Raw genomic sequence first — 19,061 nt, forward strand, 5'->3', positions numbered from 1 at the left:
AACCCAATCATTTTTCCTCTGAACCTCCTTGCATTGCTTCACACATGAGATTTTGGGGAATCCTCACATCCAAACTATAACAGATCTCCTTTGATTTCAGCAGCAAAACCATCTCTTCCTGGACTTTCCTTTGTTGGGAAGTTTTTGATTAGTAATTTAATCTTTTTAACAGGTTTATTCAGATTTTCTATTTATTTCTGAATCAGTTTTATATTCATGTATTTGTAGGAAAGTGTCTATTTTATCTAGGTGGTCTAATTTGATGGCATACAATTGTATTCTCTTTTATCTTTTTATGACAGTAATATCCCAACTTTCATTTCTGACTTTTTAAATTTGAGTTATATTTCTTTCTCATATTCAAGTTCATCTAAAGTTTTGCCAATTTTATTGATCTTTTCACTGAACAAATTTTGCTTTTGTTTCCTTCTGTTTTTTTTTTTATTCTCTATTTCATTTATGTGCATTCTAATCTCTATTATCCCCTTTCTTCTTCTTGCTTTAGGTTTAGTCTGCTTTTCTTTTTCTAGTTTCTTAAGACAGGATGCTTTGTTATTAATGAGATCATTCTTCTTTTTCAAGGTAAGTGTTTATAACTATAAATTTCCCTCTAAGCACTGATCTCACTGAATCCCATTAGTTTTTGTAGGTAGTATTTTTGTTTTTATTCATCTCAGAGTATTTTCTAACTTCTTTGTGATTTCTTTGTTTGACCCATCAGTTATTTAGGAGTATATTCCTTGATTTCCACATATTTGTTAACTTTTCAGTTTTCCTTGTGTGATTGATTTATACATTCATTCCATTGTAGCTATACTTTTAAGAAAATAATGATCTTTCAAATTATTGAGACCCCTCTTTTCTCTCCCCAATTTTTTTGTAGCCTAGTATATCGTCATGTGGAGAATGTTCCACATGACAAGAATGTGTATTCTACTGTTGGGTGGAATATCCTATGAGTTGTTAGACCTAATTTGTTTCGGGAGCAAGAGAGTTGAGCTATTAGGTTTCAGAGAGGCCAGTTAAAACAACAAGCTCAAAGTGAGAGTCACATCTTTAACTTATTCAATGGTATAAGCAAAAGGCTAAAACTAAAGAAAACATTAACTCTTGTTCCATTATTCTCTATTTAATTGTGTACAGACTGAGTGTCAGGCACATTATGTCAAATGTAGGGGGTCATCTCACTTGAAGAAGAAAAAACAAAAGGCTCCAGTGGGTTTATAGACTGGGGTTGGGAAGAAGGTAAGGGCCAGAAGTGGAAGGGCACTTGGTATTGAACCAGAGTGGAAAAAAGAATCATCCTTCCATCTCTACTCCCCTTCTACTCCCCAGATGAGTAAATTAAACAAGCTCACATGGCTTGTAAGTAGCAGAATAAGGATTCAGAATCAGGTACTCTGGCTTCAAGGCCCATGCTTAGTTATCAGCCTAAAGCTACTTCATTAATCAAAAGTTATATAAAAGAATCAGCACCCAGAGCATAGGAAAGACATAGGTATAATGACATAGGTATAATGTCCTCATAGCATAATGGGACAAAAGAACTGACATCTGGGGCTGATAATTCAAGTTTCCAAAATACGTCCATTATTCACAAATATATGTAATTTGAAAGAATAAGGCTTAGAGTACATTATTTATAACATTCACCACAAAATTCCTTGAGTAATATTCCTTGGTGCTATCATCTCTAAGGCCTAGGAGTGTCTGGAGGCAGAATTTCACCTGCAGAAAATTCATTTCCCTAAGTACCCATGTCCCCGGTCTAATAATTATTCCCCATTTGCCCTTTCCTTTCTCTTCTCATATTCCAAGAGGTGGAAGTAGAAAGGAGACATACAAAGTAGTTAAGCAACAAAGCTGTGCCTTCCTCTAACTTTCTTTTAGTAAATTGAGTAGTAGGTACATTATGTCAAATGAAGGGGGTTATCTCAATTTAGTAAAAGTATTAAAAATTTTAATTTGTGGATTCAAATTCTATTCAAAATCAACCATAATCTTCCTACATAATAAACTGACCTTAACTCCTTGAAAATTTAGTAAGCCATTTCTTTATAATTTCATATTATGATTAGATTCTTTGGGTTTTGAATATGGATTCCCTGAAAAATGTATTACAACAATATAGTATTTGCTATAAAAATTATTATACAAAAGGTTTTCAAGATGGCGGCCTAGAGGGTGGCTGCATTACGTGTTGCTCCAGAACTCAGGATTCAAGAGAGGAGATATTGAGACGCTTGGGACCAACTCAAAGTAGCCGGGTGACTCTCACCCCCTGGGGGGGCATCCCGGATGGGACGGGGGTCCCGGAACACAGGAAACTTTGTGAAGTAGAACTGCCGGCGAGACGCCCCTCCCCCCGCTGGAGCGCCATAGAGGAGACCGCTCAGCACAGCGCTGGGACTCGGAGCAGCCACTGGGGCTCCGGCGGCTGCCCGGGGGAGGAGTGGCGGGGAGAACTGCGTGGACTCAGGACACCGGGGCCTGCCCTGAGGAGGAGGAGAGGAGCGTGGCCACTTGGATTCGGAGAGACTGCGCCAGAGCTGCAGGCGGTTGCCAGAGGAGAAGCCGCGCGGCGAGCTGTTTGGAATCAGAACGACGCTTCTGAACACCGGGGCCTGCCCTGAGGACAAGGAGGAAGAGGAGCAGCCGCTTGGATTCGGGTGACTATACGGGAACTACAGGCGGTTGCCAGAGAAGGGGCTGCGTGGCGAGCTGTTTGGACCCTGACCACTTCTGAACCCCGGGGCCTGCCCGGAGGAGTAGGAGAAGGAGGAGAAGGAGCGCGGCGGGTCCTTTGGACTCGCAGTGACTGCATTAGCGCTCCAGGCGGCTGCTCAGAGGAGAAGGCGAGTGGTGAGTTGTTTGGTCTTAAAGTGACAGCTCCTGAACACAGGGGGGCTGCCTGGAGGAGAAGCGTGGTGGGACGCTTGGTCTTGAGGGACCACACCAGAGCTCCGGGCGGTTGCCCAGAGGACCCGTGCAGCGGGTCACGTGGATTCAGAGCCACTCAGAGGGACTGCTCCTGAACACCCGGGGGGTTATCTGGAGAAGGAGGAGGAACGGGCAGGGTCACTTCGACTCGGAGTGATTGATTGCCCCGGGCTACGGGTGGTTGGTGGGAGGAGGAGGCACGAAGTGAGTTTCTTGGACTCCTAGTGACCGCACCGGCATACGGGGCGGCTGTCTGGAGGAAGAGGCCTGTGGCGGGTCTCTGGGACTCAGAGCGATTGTTCGGGGCCACAGGTGGCTGCTCAGAGGAGGGGCCACGCAGCCAGGCGATTAGGTGCAGAACAGGGTCCCAGGATCTAGGAGGCTTCTGGGTGGAAGAGCCGCACAGAGACAGGCTTAGGGCGGAGCGAAGGTTCCAGGCCTATGGGCAAATTCTCTGAGGAGGGGCAGCCTAAGGAGATTCATCTGCGAAGGGTGAGGCTCCCAGGCCCAGGAGGTAGGGCCGGGCCCCTGGAAACTTTGCAGAGGAAGGCAGCCCAGCCCAGGCAGTAGCTGTAAATTGAGGGGAACCTCTAGGAGGAAACTGACCAGCGAGACCTCCCCACCGGGTGAGTCTTCCCTGCTGGGTGAGGTTTCCCACAAGGACGGTAAAACCAGAGACTCAGGCCCAAACAGGCCTTGCCTCAGCCCACAGCCTAGGTCCCCTTTGGATGACCATTGGTCAACAAGTGGAGGCACCTCTGCCCACTAGCAGGGAATATACCCCACCTGAAGGCCACCACTCCTAGAGAGGCAGCTTCCTTGTGGAGCACCGCATTATCAACCTCCTCCAAGACTTCAGCCTACTGAAGGCTAAGAGGGGATATATATAGAAATCTTCAGGGTCATTGTAAATCAACAGAGGAAATCTGCAATATCTCAGCGGTCCACTGATATCTGAACAACATGAGAAAACAAGGAAAGAAAATGCTGCAAACAAATCTAGATGTTACATCAATAAAACCCAATGACAGCATGGCAGAAGAAATGACAGAAAAGGAGTTCAGAATGTACATAATTAAAATGATCAGAGAAGCAAACGAGGAGATGAAAGAGCAAATGCAAGCATTGAATGATGAGATGAAAGAGCAAATGCAAGCATTGATTGATCGCACCAATCGACAGTTAAAAGAGCAAATACAGGAAGCAAAAGATCATTTCAATAAAGAGTTAGAGATATTGAAAAAAAACCAAACAGAAATCCTTGACATGAAGGAAACAATAAACCAAATTAAGAACTCCATAGAAAGCATATCCAATAGGATAGAACACCTGGAAGACAGAACCTCAGACATTGAAGACAAAATATTTAACCTTGAAAACAAAGCTGAACAAACAGAGAAGATGGTAAGAAATCATGAACAGAATCTACAAGAACTATGGGATATCATGAAAAGGCCAAATTTAAGAATTATTGGGATTGAGGAAGGCCTAGAGAAACAAGCCAAAGGAATGAACAACCTATTCAATGAAATAATATCAGAAAATTTCCCAAATCTGAAGAATGAAATGGAAAATCAAGTTCAAGAGGCTTACAGGACTCCAAATACACAAAATTACAACAGACCCACACCAAGGCACATTATAATGAAAATACCTAACATAAAAAATAAAGACAGAATTTTAAAGGCTGTGAGAGAAAAGAACCAAATTACATTCAGGGGGAAACCAATACGCATATCAGCAGATTTTTCAATCCAGACCCTAAAAGCTAGAAGGTCCTGGAACAACATTTTTCAAGCCCTGAAAGAAAATGGATGCCAACCAAGAATCTTATACCCAGCAAAACTTACCTTCAAATTTGACGATGAAATAAAATCCTTCCATGATAAACAAAAGCTAAAAGAATTTACAAAAAGAAAGCCAGCATTACAGAACATTCTCAACAAAATATTCCATGAGGAAGAGATGAAAAACAAAGAAGCAAATCAGCAAAGGGAGGAATTATCCTAAAGGAATTGTCAAATAAAGGAGGAAACAAGTTGTGTCAAACAAATAAATAAACAAAATTTTAAAAATTTTAAAAATGACCGGGAAACCAAATCATTTCTCTATAATAACCCTGAACGTTAATGGCCTGAATTCATCAATCAAAAGACATAGACTGGCAGACTGGATTAAAAAGAAAGATCCAACAATATGTTGCCTGCAAGAGACTCACCTCATAGAAAAAGATACCCATAGATTAAAGGTGAAAGGATGGGGAAAAACATACCATGCACATGGACTCAGCAAAAAAGCTGGAGTATCCATCCTCATTTCCGATAATGTGGACTTCAAGCCAAAGTTAGTCAGAAGGGATAAAGAAGGTCATTTCATACTGCTTAAGGGAAGCATAAATCAGCAAGATATAACAATCATAAACATCTATGCCCCAAACAGTGGCTCATCTATGTATGTCAAACAAATCCTTCTCAATTTCAGAAACCAAATAGACCACAACACAATAATACTAGGTGATTTTAACACACCGCTCTCACCACTGGACAGATCTTCCAGACAAAAATTGAGCAAAGAAACCATAGATCTCAACAACACAATCAATAATTTAGACTTAACGGACATTTATAGAATATTCCATCCAACCAAGAGTGAATACACTTTCTTCTCAGCAGCACATGGATCCTTCTCTAAAATAGACCATATATTATGCCACAAAGCTAATGTTAGCAAATACAAGAAGATAGAGACACTACCTTGTATTCTATCAGATCATAATGGATTGAAGTTAGAAATAAATGAAAGAGTAAAACACAGAAACTATTCCAACATCTGGAGATTAAACAATATGCTATTATATGATGAATGGATAACAGAAGATATTAGGAAGGAAATTAAAAAATTCTTAGAGGTAAATGAGAACAAAGAAACATCATATCAAAACCTCTGGGACACTATGAAAGCAGTACTTAGAGGGAAATTTATTTCATGGAGCGCATTTAATAAAAGAAGTAAAACTCAACAAATAAACAACCTAACACTACAGTCAAAGCCTTAGAAAAAGAAGAACAGAACAGCACCAAAAGTAGTAGAAGACAGGAAATTGTTAAACTCAGAGCTGAAATCAATGAAATTGAAACAAAAGAAACAATACAAAAAATTGACAAAATAAATAGTTGGTTCTTCGAAAAAATAAACAAAATTGATAAACCTTTAGCCACACTAACAAAGAGAAGACGAGAGAAAACCCAAATCGCTAAAATTCGGAATGAACAAGGAAATATCACTACAGACAGGATGGAAATACAAAACATAATTAGAAGCTATTTTGAAAATCTATACTCCAACAAAATAGAAAATTTCGAAGACATCAACAGGTTTCTAGAGACATATGAATTGCCTAAACTGAATGAGGAGGACATAAACAATTTAAATAGACCAATTTCAAGTACTGAAATAGAAGAAGTCATCAAAAGCCTACCAACAAAGAAAAGTCCGGGACCAGATGGGTTCTCAGCCGAGTTCTACAAAACCTTTAAGGAAGAGCTCATTCCAATACTTCTCAAAGTATTCCATAAAATAGAAGAGGAGGGAACCCTCCCAAACTCATTCTATGAAGCCAATATCACACTGATACCTAAACCAGACAGAGACTCATCAAGGAAAGAAAATTTCAGACCAATATCCTTAATGAACATCGACGCAAAAATTCTCAACAAAATTTTAGCAAATCGCATACAAAAACATATTAAAAAGATAGTGCACCATGATCAAGTGGGTTTCATCCCAGGGATGCAAGGTTGGTTCAACATCAGGAAATCAATAAACGTAATTCACCATATTAATAGACTTAAAGTCAAGAATCACATGATTATTTCAATAGATGCAGAAAAAGCATTTGATAAAATACAGCACCCCTTCATGCTCAAAACACTAGAAAAAATAGGGATAGTGGGAACATTCCTTAATATTGTAAAGGCCATTTATGCTAAGCCCATGGCTAATATCATTCTAAATGGTGAAAAACTGAAAGCATTCCCCCTAAAAACTGGAACAAGGCAGGGATGCCCTCTTTCACCACTTCTATTCAACATCGTTCTTGAGACTCTGGCCAGAGCAATTAGACAAACCAAAGAAATTAAAGGGATACGAATTGGAAAAGAAGAACTCAAACTATCCCTGTTCGCTGATGACATGATTATATATTTAGAGGAACCTGGAAATTCCACCAGAAAACTCTTAGAACTCATAAGTGATTTCAGTAAAGTAGCAGGTTACAAGATCAATGCCCATAAATCCAACGCATTTTTATACATAAGTGATGAATCTTCAGAAAGAGAAATTAGGAAAACTACCCCATTCACAATAGCCTCGAAAAAAATAAAATACTTGGGAATCAATCTCACAAAAGAGGTGAAAGACCTCTACAATGAGAACTATACAACACTAAAGAAAGAAATTAAAGAACACCTTAGAAGATGGAAAGATCTTCCATGTTCTTGGATAGGAAGAATTAATATTGTCAAAATGGCCATACTACCTAAAGTGCTATACAAAATCAATGCAATTCCAATTAAAATCCCAATGACGTACCTTACAGAAATAGAGCAGGCAATTATGAAATTCATCTGGAAGAATAAGAAACCCAGAATAGCTAAAGCAATCCTTAGCAGGAAGAGTGAAACAGGGGGTATTGCAATACCAGATCTTCAACTCTACTACAAAGCAATAGTAACAAAAACGGCATGGTATTGGTACCAAAATAGAAAGGTAGATCAATGGTACAGAATAGAGGACACGGACACAAACCCAAATAAATACAATTTTCTCATACTAGACAAAGGGGCCAAAAATATGCAATGGAGAAAAGATAGCCTCCTCAACAAATGGTGCTGGGAGAATTGGAAATCCATATGCAACAGAATGAAACTAAACCCATATCTCTCACCATGCACGAAACTAAACTCAAAATGGATTAAGGACCTCGGAATCAGACCAGAGACCCTGCAGATTATAGAAGAAAAAGTAGGTCCAAATCTTCATCTTGTTGGTCTAGGACCAGACTTCCTTAACAGGACTCCCATAGCACAAAAAATAAAAGCTAGAATCAACCACTGGGATAGATTCAAACTAAAAAGCTTTCTCTCAGCAAAGGAAACTATCAGCAATGCGAAGAAAGAGCCTACAGAGTGGGAGAATATCTTTGCCAATCATACTTCAGATAGAGCACTAATCTCCAGAATCTATAAAGAACTCAAAAAACTCTACTCCAAGAATTCAAACAGTCCAGTCAACAAATGGGCTAAGGAAATGAATAGACACTTCACAGAAGAAGATCTACAAGCAATCAACAAACATATGGAAAAATGTTCAACATCTCTAGTAATAAGAGAAATGCAAATCAAAACCACCCTAAGGTTCCATCTCACCCCAATTAGAATGGCGATTATCAAGAATACGAGCAACAACAGGTGTTGGCGAGGATGTGGGGAGAAAGGTACACTCATACACTGCTGGTGGGGCTGCAAATTAGTGCAGCCACTATGGAAAGCAGTGTGGAGATTCCTTAGAAAACTTGGAATGGAACCACCATTTGACCCAGCTATCCCACTCCTTGGCCTATACCCAAAGGACTTAAAATCTGCATACTACAGAAATACAGCCACATCAATGTTCATAGCTGCTCAATTCACAATAGCCAGACTGTGGAACCAACCTAGATGCCCTTCAATTGATGAGTGGATAAAGAAACTGTGGTATATATATACTATGGAATATTACTCAGCCATAAAGAATGATAAAATTATGACATTTGCAGGCAAATGGATGAAATTGGAGAATATCATGCTAAGTGAGATAAGCCAATCTCAAAAAGCCAAAGGACGAATGATATCGCTAATAAGTGGAGGTTGACACATAATGGGGGGGAGGGAAGGGTTAGAGTTAGGGTTAGGGAGGGGGGCAAGTATGGAGGAAGGAACTACTGTATAGAGGGTAAAGAGGGGTGGGAGGGGTGGGGGGAAGGGAAAAAAATAACAGAATGAATCAAACAACATTGCTCTATGTAAATTTATGATTACACAAATGGTATGCCTTTACGCCATGTACAAACAGAGAAACAACATGTATCCCATTTGTTTACAATAAAAAAAAAAATTATTATAAAAGTAACTAAATAAGGAATCTATACAAAGGAAGGTAGACAGGATTCATAATCTATATAATAAATGTAAATTTTAAATATTTCTGATATTTCTTTTTTAAATCAGGCTTTTAACTTACCTTTCATAGATTTCACAGTATTCAACATGCTATTCTGAAATACATTTCCAGAAGCTATAAGAAAAAGAACAATTCATGTCAGAATGAAAATGGTATAAGTATTCACTCAATTATTTTTAACCTTGGCAAGATAACTAGTTATAATTGTGTAAGGAATGTGTTCAATCTCATGATTAAATGAAAAATGGAATTATGGAAAGGAAAATAGTCTCAGTATGACAAATATATGCATATTTGGCAGCTAAGGAACTGGCAGCTGAGGGAAGCAGAATTATGTCAAAACAATCACTTGTCATTTATTTCCTTTTTTTCCTGACCTCTCTTTTTGTTCTTTGACTATTCTCCACAGTTTCCCTTCCCTCTCTCACTCCTCCTTAGGACTTGGACTGATGAGTTGCCTGAAAGGGTAATGTTAAGATGCTTTTCTGTGTTCTGATGAGAAAACTAATGACTGAAAGTCTTGATAGATCACAGACTAAATCTAAATGACAGTGCTTTTACTTTCATAATTATTTTTGGGAGGACCTAAACAAGTGAAAGTTTAAAACTACTCACAAAAAAAAAAAAAAAAAAAAAAAAAAAAAACTACTCACAAAAAGGCCACAAAAACAAAACCCTTAGAAGGTCTTAGAGATATTTCTATAGCTCACCATCAAATGGCAGAGTTTCCTGCAGTTTTATGATTTCCTCGTCTGTGAACTCAATCCCCATGCTTCCTAGAACTTTCTTCAGGTCGCTGGCATGAACCCTTTCTCCTTTGAAAATATAAAAGCATTAATGTCTGGGAATGATCTCTCCACAAAATGGTGGAAAATTCACTTGCCTATAATGCGCCAATTCCTATCTGATAAAAATGTAAGGGCAAAATGAGAAACACATGTAACCATACAGAACTATGGGGAATCACAAAATAGAACATAACCCCTTAGTATTTATAAAATAAAGATCTTTTATTGCTGGGTGCAAGTCTGCCACGCAGAGTAGAAGCTTGTTTTCATAACTGGCCAGTGAATTAAGACAATAGAGGTGGTAAATTTATATAGTCTGCTATTTTTATTATATTTATTATCTTTTGATCAGAATAATGTGAATTTTTTTCATCATAACAATAATAATTTGAAACTATCAAACCTTAATTTTTTCTTATTATACATGAGTAATTAAATAAATCTTATACTTTTTATTAAAACTTACATAACAGCATAGAAAATTTTAATTGACTTGCTAAGCTCCTACATGACATAAAATCAAACTGTCAAGTGTTTAACCAGAAAGAGAAGAAAGTCAAAATGTGCATATCTTCGTATATTGAGAAAATACTAGTTAAATATGTAAATATAGATGTTTTGGTTTAGAATAATCTCCTATTGACAGGTTAACTTTCAGCAAAAATAGCGGAGTACAGAACTTCATAGAACCATCTCTCCACAGGAACACTGAAAAGATAAACAAATGAGAAAAACTGTCGTCAACTATGCCAGAACTTGGAAAATAGTCACAGGTGTACAGTAACTGAGCAAATGCTAACTCAGGGAGAAGATGACTTGAGAAAGTGAATTACCAACAGTAGGGGAGCACTGTGGTCTTACCTCAATGCTTACTCCAAACTATTTTTTATCATCAATCCCTGTCATTAAAATATTTATAAGTATAGAAAAGGTCAGATCTTATTTACCTGTAAAAGCTTTTATTCCATCCATAAGTTTTTTCATTTCAACCTTCTCAGGAACTGTAAGAAAGTGTAAATCAAATACACATATGACATTCACTAAGAAATATGTAGCATTAAAGAAAGAGTAGCATTTATTGTTAACATAATTTATCCTGTTGTTCTCCCAGCGAGCACAAAGTATGTGAGAGAAAATCACTCTGCTTATTATAAAAGTGTTGTTTTAATATTGCTTTGATATACTGTTATACAGAAAAATGAACTGATAATAGAGTTGTAAAACTTGAAATTCATCTCTTTTCATAGGACCTCACTTTTAGGCTAATACTTTGGAGAACCAACTACTATTTTAATCAGTCTAAACGGAACAAAATTTAAGCTTTAAATCTATTGTTCATTGCCATTTTAACTGAATTTTTGAAATTAATTTTTATGTTTCTGAGATCTAAGTTACTGTTTCTCTTTCATTTTCAGTGACCTAGACAGATGAATTTACTCTTGATTTATATGAGTAAAATATTCATTATTTTGAAACCAATCTCTTAATTCTAATGGTCAACATATTTCCATAGTAGATATTTAAAGGAACTTTATAAGAATCAATATTTAAAAGATTAACATGGGGCCCTGTGACACGTAGCAACAGGGCTACTACAGGGTCTGGAACAACTTGGATTGGGGGTTATTTGGGGCCGCTGGAGGTACACCTGCTGCCTCCACTGCTGCCCCCGCGTTTGATCATTTGCAATGTCAGGCTTTGACAACTTAAATACGGAATTCTACCAGACAAGTTACAGCATCGATGACCAATCTCAGCCGTCCTATGATTATGGAGGAAGTGGAGGACCTTATAGTAAGCAGTATGCTGGCTATGACTACTCGCAGCAAGGCCGATTTGTCCCTACAGACATGATGCAGCCTCAGCAGCCATACACTGGTCAGATTTTTCAGCCAACTCAGACATATACTCCAGCTACACCTCAGCCATTCTATGGAAACAACTTTGAGGATGAACCACCTTTATTAGAAGAGTTAGGTATCAATTTTGACCACATCTGGCAAAAAACACTAACAGTGCTACATCCATTAAAAGTAGCAGATGGCAGCATTATGAATGAAACTGATTTGGCAGGACCAATGGTCTTTTGCCTTGCCTTTGGAGCCACATTGTTACTGGCTGGTAAAATCCAGTTTGGCTGCGTATATGGGATCAGTGCAATTGGATGTCTAGGGATGTTCTGTTTATTAAACTTAATGAGTATGACAGGTGTTTCATTTGGTTGTGTGGCAAGTGTTCTGGGATATTGTCTTCTTCCCATGATCCTGCTTTCCAGCTTTGCAGTGATATTTTCTTTGCAAGGAATGGTAGGAATCATTCTCACTGCTGGGATTATTCGATGGTGTAGTTTTTCTGCTTCCAAGATTTTTATTTCTGCACTAGCTATGGAAGGACAACAACTTTTAGTAGCATATCCGTGTGCTTTGTTATATGGAGTCTTCGCCCTAATTTCCATCTTTTGAACTGAACTTACTGGAATGTGGACATCTGTGGGCCAAATACACAAAAAGGACCTTGGAACTCTTAAACTGAACCAGCAAACTGCTGCAACACAATTCTCCTGCACATTTACGATACACTATTGAAGCAGTGGAAGTAAACATGTATCTTTTGTTCATTTTTATAGAACTTTTGAATACTCTATTGGATTTACCTGCAGTATGACTAGCTCTAAGTGTTTGTGCTTATACAAATAAGAAGTGCTGTTTCTTTCCTGTTCTGTATTCTTTGAAAAACAACTTTTCTTCCTTACAAATTATATTATGATGTTTTTGATAGATTTTTATCAACTGTGGGAAACTAACCACAAAGCTGATAATCTTTCTTAAAAACAACCTAGTTATAGTAAACAAAACACAAAAACTATTGCAGAAATATTTCCCAAGGAATTAGGAAAGAAAAATTACCTATTAAGTTAAGTGCACTGAAACAACAAAAAAGAATTCAATGCAGTGTTGTGAGTTTGCACTTCAAAAATATTGATATTCCTGTAAATTATCTCATGAAAATTTTTTGCTAAAATTCAAAGATATGGGAAGTTCACAATCTACCTTATCATAGACATGAAACGTGAACAGCTGTAGAGATATTAGTATTATCTAAATCTGAACTGGCCACATTATTGCTTAGTTGGGTCTCCACATTTCCCAAGAGAAAGAAAATCACTTAACCTTTTTTGAGAAAAATATTTAAAATTTCACAATTTGAGTATTGCAGTTATCAATGTAAAGTGCATTTGATGCTTATTAATTAAAGTTTTCCCAATTAATTTAAAAAAAATAAAAAAAATAAAAGATTAACATGGAAATCTATTAAAGAACAGTTATCTTATAAGGAGATGATCTTTGAGATAGCATATATATTTTCCAAGAAGGAAAAAACAAAACACTATTGTACTTAAAAATCCCTGATTTTTGTCCAATTATAAGTGATAAATTATAGCACTACATAGCTGGATGTAGTGGCACATGCCTGTAATCCCAGTGACTAGGGAGGCTGAAGCAGGAGGATTATACTTCAAGGTCAGCCTCAGCAAGTTAACAAGGCCCTGTCTCAAAACAAAAAATAAAAATGACCAGGATATAGCTAGTGGTAAAACACCCCTGGGTTAAATCCTCAGTACCAAATACATACACACACACACACACACACACATGTATATATAATATATATTATATATATTATATATATAATACTTTATATGCTATATGTATTCTTATAATGTTGTATGTGTGTATGTGTGTATATATATATATATATACTTTATGTGATGCTATATATATAAAAAAGACCCTTATGTCATGAAAATTTTAAATACATGTCCCAGGTAGTTTAACAGATATTCATTAACATATGTGAAGCAGGTAGTGATTTATATTAGAAGTCAAACAGTATATATGTTGTTTGTATATATGTTACATGAATATAACAAGTATATGAACAGTGACTGGAAAAATATATATAAGTTGTTCCTATTGGTTGCTAAAATAGGTTCAAAAGAATCAATCTATTTTTTTTCTTTCTTTCTTCTATTGAAGCAGAACACTTCAGAATTTATTTATAAAATAACACCAGCTAGATTAGAAAAGTGAACAATGTGTCTGTTTCACAGGGATGCCAGCAACTTTCAAATACAAAGATGTGTAGGAATAGCTATTTAAAACACAAATGTGCTTCTTTGAGTCATATTTCAGCTAAATCTGGCCTTATCTAACAAATTCACACTTCCTTACTGAAATAATATACGTTATGAGAAAATCTTTGCCCTAGGATGGGAAGTTCAATGACTTTCTGTCCCCACAATTTAACTGGAGATCTATGTCTGAGTTCTAGTCTTTCAGGGAGTTTCATTTCATGCTCAATCTTAATGTTAACTCCTAAGATTACCAGCTCAATAATATGCATTTAATAATTCTGACTGATTTAAAAGAAAAAAACAACATAGTTTTAAGTATACCTTTTTATCTAATAGTCTTTTTCATTTGCCTTGATTGATATTAAAATGAGAGTAGGGTAGAATCCATGGCAAGACTAGAGGATATTTCCAAATGATAGCTATACATTTTTCCTCGTAATTCTGCTATTAGTAATGTGGGCAAAAGTCCAATTCTATCATAACTTTGGTAGACCTCTTAAACTAAAAAATAATTTTCTGTTATGAAAAATTGATGGTTTTACATCTCGACTTACTTTTCCCAGTGGTTACATCATTGCAAACAAAGGAGATGGGCAATTATACCACCTACATATTCTTTATGGTAGATTGAAAGCATTAGAAATTGAAGAATAACAAAAATATGTATTAGGGATCAGAGCTTATACTACATGATGATGGAATTAGAAGGAATATTAATAATATAAGCCAGTTATTGATTTGTGCAAGGTTATAAGATGGCCAGGTTATATTCTGTGTGTGTGTGTGTGTGTGTGTGTGTGTGTGTGTGTGTGTATTCCTTGCTGGAATGTACTTAGGTTAATATCATTAACTTTCCTTATTTGGTTTTGGAATTAATTTTGTTGTAATTCAATACTTAACTAAACTTTAAATCTTGTCTCTATCTCATTAATGGATGTTAGAAGTCTGGGAACACAGTCCTTGGACCATGGAATTTGGCTCAGGAATGTGAGAATTTATATAAACAGAAATGTAAGAAGGAAGACCGGGTACTCAGGCATTCTGCATATTCAGGTCTGAATACTCCCTGGTTCTTTTCCCTTCTGAGTACTTAGAGGACTCTGTTCACCTGGTGAAGGAAATGGGTTCCATATCTTTCAGGCCTCCATTAGCCTTTCTGCATTCTTAAATGTGCCTATAAATGACATTGGGAATCTGAGGCAAAGAAATCTAATTTAATAATTTCTCAATGTTCTATTTCTTTTTTTTCTCTTTTTCACATTAAATTTTCTTATATTCTCTGTATCCTCTTCCCTTCCCTCAACAGCATTGTCTTTTTCTAATCCTTCCCAGGTCTAACAGCGGCACTGAACATACTTTTGACTGAAATAAAGTTGCTAATGTCAAGACGAAAACATATTGGCTTTTAGACTGAGTCACCTTTAATATTTTCTGTCTTTAATATCAAATAAGTATTTTCAGAGATTCGTTTACATAAGCAGGTATTCTGAATGCTGAGCAATACAAATATATCTTAAATGCTTACCCTCAACTGGCAGATTATGTATCAGATTGTTAATCTCCTCTTCTCCAAGGTTCATCCCCATGTTTTGCAAAAGAGCATACACTTTATTGACATCAATAATCTCTCCTTGAGAAAAAGAGAAGAATAAGAGAAAAATTTAAAGAGACCATTGATATCGCTATGCATTATAATTCTCAATCTCATAAGGAAAATCACAGCTTGTTCATATATGTGGGGGTTGTCAATAATGGTGTTAGAATTAGCATTGAAATACTTTAGATAGTTGGACAACTACTCAAACATTTACAGCAGTGGGTAAAATTAGATTAGATATATCAACTCCTGACTAAAATCTGTGACTGGTTATTTGGAAGCCTAAACTATTCAGATTGACCTTCCTGCTGAAAACAATTGAAATCTTCACTAAAATGTAAATATATATATATATTTTTTTTTTCTTGGAACCACTGAAGAACTAATTATCAGTCCAAAATCTAATGGAAAGCAGGAAACCAGAAAGTAAAGAATTGTCACTGTGCTATAGTAGCATTTGCTGATTTGGAATCTGAATTTGAATTTGAATGTTTAGGAACATAGGTGAACCAAGCCAAAGACCTGGAACTGTCCAAAGAAAATACTTTCCTCATAAGGCTGGGATCCTTAAGGATTAAAAGTAAATAAAAAGTAAACCTACTTTTCCCCACCCTCATCCCAGGGGGACTACAAATGGTGGTGGTGGTAAAGTGGGGATAGATGTTTCCCCTGGAACAGAGAAAGCAAAGAGAGAAATCCTTTAGAAGCTGAGTACAAGCATATCCCAGTATAGATTGGCAGCTTGAGTTCACTTCCCTGAGATAGATCACAGAATCTCATTCATCACATTGATCCCGCCCAAATGCTGAGCAGAAGCAGACAAGTATTCCTTCTTAGGAATCCATCTTAGATTCCTTTCAAATATTTCCCAAGGAAAATAGAGGCTCACAGTTCATTCAAACAGAATGAAACAAGGTAGGAACCTGAGAGAGAATAAACAGAAACAACAGGTAGCAACAATAGAAGCCCCCCAAAATTATTATGTATCAGTACTCTCACCATAAAGAAATGCTAAAAGTTTAAGGTAATGATTATGCTAATTACCCTGAATAGATCACCCAATGTAACATGAATAAAAACATCATGCTGTACCTCATAAATATGTATAAACATTATATGTCAACCAAAATAATGTAACTGTTTTAAATAACAAAATTCTTTAAAGAGAGAAGGAAAAAAGAAAGAAGAGGAAGACAGGAAGGAATGGAAGGGGGGAAAAAACAAACAAGAGGTATATGGCAATACAAAGAGAAACCAGAATCAGAGGACATTCACATTCCACCAGCCATTCATCAGTGAACCCAGCATGGCAGGCAAGTCCCTTGGGCCACCCTTGGCCTGGCACTAAGTAGAGGTGCTGTCTCTTCTTCCTGAGCCTCTTAATAAGTTGTTCATGATGTTAATGAGGTACTCTTACTGGGGGTATACTTTCTGAGGCATGTATAGCATCATTTATACCCAAGTTACAGCCAAGGTACATGACTACATGGCCTAATCTTGAATCATAATAATGTATTTATCTCCAGACCCATTCCTGCAAATGTAATGCAGTCATTCTTCTTTATTGCACGTAATATTCCATTGTATATGTATACCACAATTTCTTTATCCATTCATCTGTTGATAGGCATCTAGGTTGGTTTCATAGCTTAGCTATTACAAATTTTTACTAAAATTTTTTTTAAAAATTTACTTATGGATTTGTGCAGACATCTTTCTATCTAAAATTATCCTATCTCAACATTTTAAATGGCAAGGAAGACCACAGCAGCAGCAATTCTAATAATGCTTCCTCACCATGGCTATTCTTCATTTCACCTTCCCTACCTTGCGTGTCACTGGTGCTTATTGAATCTTGGCTCTTGGAAGGTGGCAGGGAAGTGATTCCTGGAGAATGAAAACAAAACAGCAAATAAATATCTACTGGTTACTGACACAACTGTTGTACGCCAAGCACATGGCAGACAAAAGAGTGAACTTGGCATTCAGAATCATGTTCATGTGTAATGTAATATAAAGACAATGGCACAGAGTCAAGGGTTACCTTGAGTTAGATGTTCAGTTGCTGTTTCCTTAACTGATAGCACTTTCAAAAGGATGAACTTATCATCAAGACCTTGGTTGAAGGTGGGAGCAAGGGAGTGATTTGTTCTGATCTCAGAAAAGTGAGTAGTGCCAGAATAGCTCCAAGGAGCCCAGCCTACTGTAGGCACCTCCACTGGGATGGCTCAGTCCCAACACACTTGACAATAAAAGGGTCAGTGAGGAATATCAACTGCCTCCTCTGCTGGCCTTGTAGTTATAAATGAAGATGTGGGAAGGAAGACCCAGAGTTTCGAGATTCATATATCTTCTTTACATAGGGTCTGCTTTCTTTCCTTTTTGTTCTTTAAGCTTAAAGAACAATGTATTACTTTGTTAGTCAAAAAGAACAAAATTTGTATCTGGCACATTCTACACTGTTATAACTATTTTTAAAACTGTTTTCTATTCAATAGTTCCTGCTATTTTCATTGGCCTGAGCAGACTTACTTATGTCCTTAGATTGCATGAATGAATTTTTAGTCATGTTTTAGGCCAACCTCTCTCCTTTCACTTATACCAGATATTTACATTAGTGACTCTCAATAGGTATTTATAGAATTTAGAAATGGAAACTAATTAAGCAAATTTATCTTACAACTAGGCATTTCTCTTCAGAACCATAGTCAGGAAAAATGCTTTCTCTTTTAAAGAAGATCAAAATAAATTCCAAAATTTTGCACAATTTTTAGAGGGAAATGTTTTAAAACAGAAACTCCATCAACAAGAATAACTCTTATGCCATGGGATACATAAGAGAACTTTGGTAAAATATTTATTTATTGACTATTATGTTTATTGATTGTCTACCTAGTATGAGAAAAGTGATCAGGAGGAAATAAAGCAAAAGAAAATATAACCGTAATAATTTGCTAAACTAGAGTAAGAAGAAGCTCTGTTTTTCTTTTATACACGTAGTGAGGCAGACTAGCATAAACATAATGTCTATATTAAAATCAATATCAGATCAGGAAAGTATGGAAAAATGTGCTGCTTCTGTTGGGCAATACTTGGAAACATGAAATCTTAAGATAGCTAAATCTGTCCTCAATAAATCCACATCTCCATCCTAACAGGATCCTATGGCCTGGAGGGGAGATTCAAGGATTCACTGCCCTGAACCATTTTTTTAGGTGATGTTGGCCCAAACTCTAACCTCTTGGAAGGCTCCTTCTCAGACTCAATCTCAATGTTATATTCTCTGATGTCTAGGAAATGCATAAAGCAATGATTAAAACTATTTCATTGTAATAAAAGTCCCATTATTTCCCAGATGTCCATTTTTAATTAATATATACCA

General features: G+C 36.8%; 2 protein-coding genes across 2 annotated transcripts in view; one reads left to right on the forward strand and one right to left on the reverse strand.

The window, feature by feature from the left end:
* Window positions 1-19,061, reverse strand: part of EFCAB3 (EF-hand calcium binding domain 3) — a 483,726-nt gene that overhangs the window by 414,880 nt on the left and 49,785 nt on the right. Inside the window, exons 12-16 of the mRNA XM_079134930.1 lie at window positions 17,507-17,566; window positions 15,608-15,712; window positions 10,895-10,948; window positions 9,870-9,974; window positions 9,220-9,273 (exon numbers count right to left, since the gene is read on the reverse strand). Of these exons, the coding sequence (XP_078991056.1) occupies window positions 9,220-9,273; window positions 9,870-9,974; window positions 10,895-10,948; window positions 15,608-15,712; window positions 17,507-17,566 (378 nt within the window). The remainder of the gene's footprint in view (window positions 1-9,219; window positions 9,274-9,869; window positions 9,975-10,894; window positions 10,949-15,607; window positions 15,713-17,506; window positions 17,567-19,061) is intronic.
* LOC306658224 (protein YIPF5-like) lies at window positions 11,518-13,220 on the forward strand. The gene has a single exon (XM_079134991.1). It carries the CDS (start codon window positions 11,636-11,638, stop codon window positions 12,407-12,409), a length of 774 nt encoding a protein of 257 aa, XP_078991117.1. The 5' UTR covers window positions 11,518-11,635; the 3' UTR covers window positions 12,410-13,220.

The sequence above is a fragment of the Sciurus vulgaris genome (genome assembly GCF_902686455.1).
Source record: "Sciurus vulgaris genome assembly, chromosome: 3".
Lineage (NCBI taxonomy): Eukaryota > Metazoa > Chordata > Mammalia > Rodentia > Sciuridae > Sciurus > Sciurus vulgaris.

Excerpts from the sequence above, each read along its gene's own strand:
- LOC306658224 (XM_079134991.1), top strand. The coding sequence starts at position 11,636 with ATGTCAGGCTTTGACAACTTAAATACGGAATTCTACCAGACAAGTTAC.